We start from the raw sequence: 2,056 nt of genomic DNA on the forward strand, positions 1-2,056 counted from the left end.
TACCAAACAACTTTAATTTAAAAGCTATTATTTTTCTTAAAAGCTTCATAATAGTTTTTAAGTTAGAAAAAAGCTAAACCAAACAGGCTCTAAGTTTACAATTAAATAAGAAATCATTAGATATTAAACTTGTAGTTGGATTTTATTAAATCCATTGTTGTACTTTACAAGTATTTTTCTTAAACAAGTAATTTGCCTTTCCTCTTCTATCTATATCTTCAAACAGACAACTCCCAAAATCTTAACAGATAATAATGTAAGATTTTTCATGTATATTTATATTATATTGTTGGCTTTCCCAATCAAAGAAATAATACTAATAAAGAATGGAAATCTTTTCTCAATTTATAAATGCTTCGTTGATCTGTTTAACATTAATTTTGAGTGGTAAAGGACAAATTCAGAGTAGTTACAAATAAATGAATGAATCACTTTTCATAAACAAATTTCTAATTAATAAGTAGTACCTAAAGTGGGAAAATTGAAAACAAAAATAAAAAAACATATATGGCAGCGGCATCAGCTCTCCACATTCATTCTTCACTCTTCATGATTAGGCATGCCTAGTGGAATTGTTAGATATGGCAGTTGAAGCTTTCTTGAAACGGGTTGGCGTTGATCTGATCCAACTCTTGCCACCGATCATGTTCTTTGTCAAGAAAGGCTGGGCCTCAATGCCTGTCAGCTCTTGAGACCATTCAACCCTTTTCTTTGTATTGGCTCCAGGTCCATAACATTTGTATTCTCTGTAGAAAACCGAGCTGTAGAATCAAGAACCAAGGAAAGATAATTACATATTCGTTCAGTTGCCAAAATTTTACTACATTAATGAAGAAAGAAACGAAAGAGATTTGAGTTTTTTTTTTTTATTGATTACCTTTGCTTGGATGAGTCTCCCCAGTAATCCCACCCTTGGGGCAGAATCACATTAGACATATAGGTAAGGGCGAAAACGACCCTGGAATATGGACCCCATGCCCTTCCCAGTAGAGCAGTCTTGACGCCAGTGACCTTGCAACCCAAGAAAGTAAAGCCTGTGTCTTCTGAAGGTGACTCCCTGCGTTGGGCTGTGATAGCTGCATCTCCTTCCGAGAGTGAATGCAAGTGGCATCTCTGTAAAAAATCCCAAGAGAAATCCATTTGTAAGCTTGCCGGGGCAGCTATATATTGTTAGGATCAGCATATATGTCTGATCAGGTTCTTGAATGTATTACCTCAAAAAGAGAAGCAGCATTCCCACAAATGAAGTCGACAGCTCCTTCAATGTAACAACCGCTGTAGTAGTGTCTTCCGGTGTCATCTAGCAAGGTATCCTGATAGGATAAAATTCTGCATCCGAAGAAAGCTACCCTATCTCTGGATACCCTCAATGCTACTGCTTTGGCACCAGCTCCATGTGTGTTCTAGAGATGAAAGATAAGATATAGAAGATTCGTTATTTATTGCTTTATCGATTTCATTTTTGGAATTTATGAATTTTAAATAAAATTTTTGAAACTAAAAGTAAAAAAGTAATATTTTAAGTTTGATTTTCAAATCATTCAAGTATTCAATTTATTTTATAAATTATGACCTTATCATAATTCATAAGTTGGTATATAATTTGACAAAAAATAAATAACTTGGAGTCTCAATATACATTTAAGAGATGATCCATAGCCAAACATATTACCAATTAAACTTGTTTGTTGAGACCAAAATACATTTATTTATTATCAAAAGAATATACCTGAATTGTGAGGTATCGGGCAACAAAATCAGAAGCCAACACAGAGAAGGTAGGAGATTCAAATATATTCCCACTATCATCCCAAGTTATTATTGTGCCATTTGCCTTTGAACCACTTATTGTAATGAAGGGCCTGTCCGCAGGCACAACAATCTTTTCTTTGTAGATACCAGGCTTGACCAAAATGAACACAACTTCTTTGTTGTTGGATGGCACGGCGTCAATGGCATCTTGTATTTTCCTGTAGTCTCCCTTCCCTGATGGATCAACTCTTATAAGTATGGCCGCAGGATTTTCAGCAGCGTAAATTGATTGAGGACTAGCCAT

At 35.0% G+C, this 2,056-nt stretch overlaps 1 protein-coding gene across 1 annotated transcript; it reads right to left on the reverse strand.

Moving 5' to 3' along the window:
- On the reverse strand, positions 554-2,056 carry LOC108663294 (putative pectinesterase 11). Its single transcript, XM_018126901.1, has 4 exons — positions 1,730-2,056; positions 1,215-1,403; positions 878-1,113; positions 554-761 (listed from the first exon to the last, which is right to left on the reverse strand). Exons 1-4 carry the CDS (start codon positions 2,054-2,056, stop codon positions 554-556), a joined length of 960 nt encoding a protein of 319 aa, XP_017982390.1.

Source organism: Theobroma cacao, chromosome 9 (genome assembly GCF_000208745.1).
Source record: "Theobroma cacao cultivar B97-61/B2 chromosome 9, Criollo_cocoa_genome_V2, whole genome shotgun sequence".
In the NCBI taxonomy this organism is placed as follows: Eukaryota; Viridiplantae; Streptophyta; class Magnoliopsida; order Malvales; family Malvaceae; genus Theobroma; species Theobroma cacao.

Excerpts from the sequence above, each read along its gene's own strand:
- LOC108663294 (XM_018126901.1), bottom strand. The coding sequence starts at position 2,056 with ATGGCTAGTCCTCAATCAATTTACGCTGCTGAAAATCCTGCGGCCATA. Across the intron at positions 1,404-1,729 it reads CCCGATACCTCACAATTCAG|AACACACATGGAGCTGGTGC; the intron begins GTATATTCTTTT and ends TTTCATCTCTAG. Across the intron at positions 1,114-1,214 it reads ATGCTGCTTCTCTTTTTGAG|AGATGCCACTTGCATTCACT; the intron begins GTAATACATTCA and ends GATTTTTTACAG.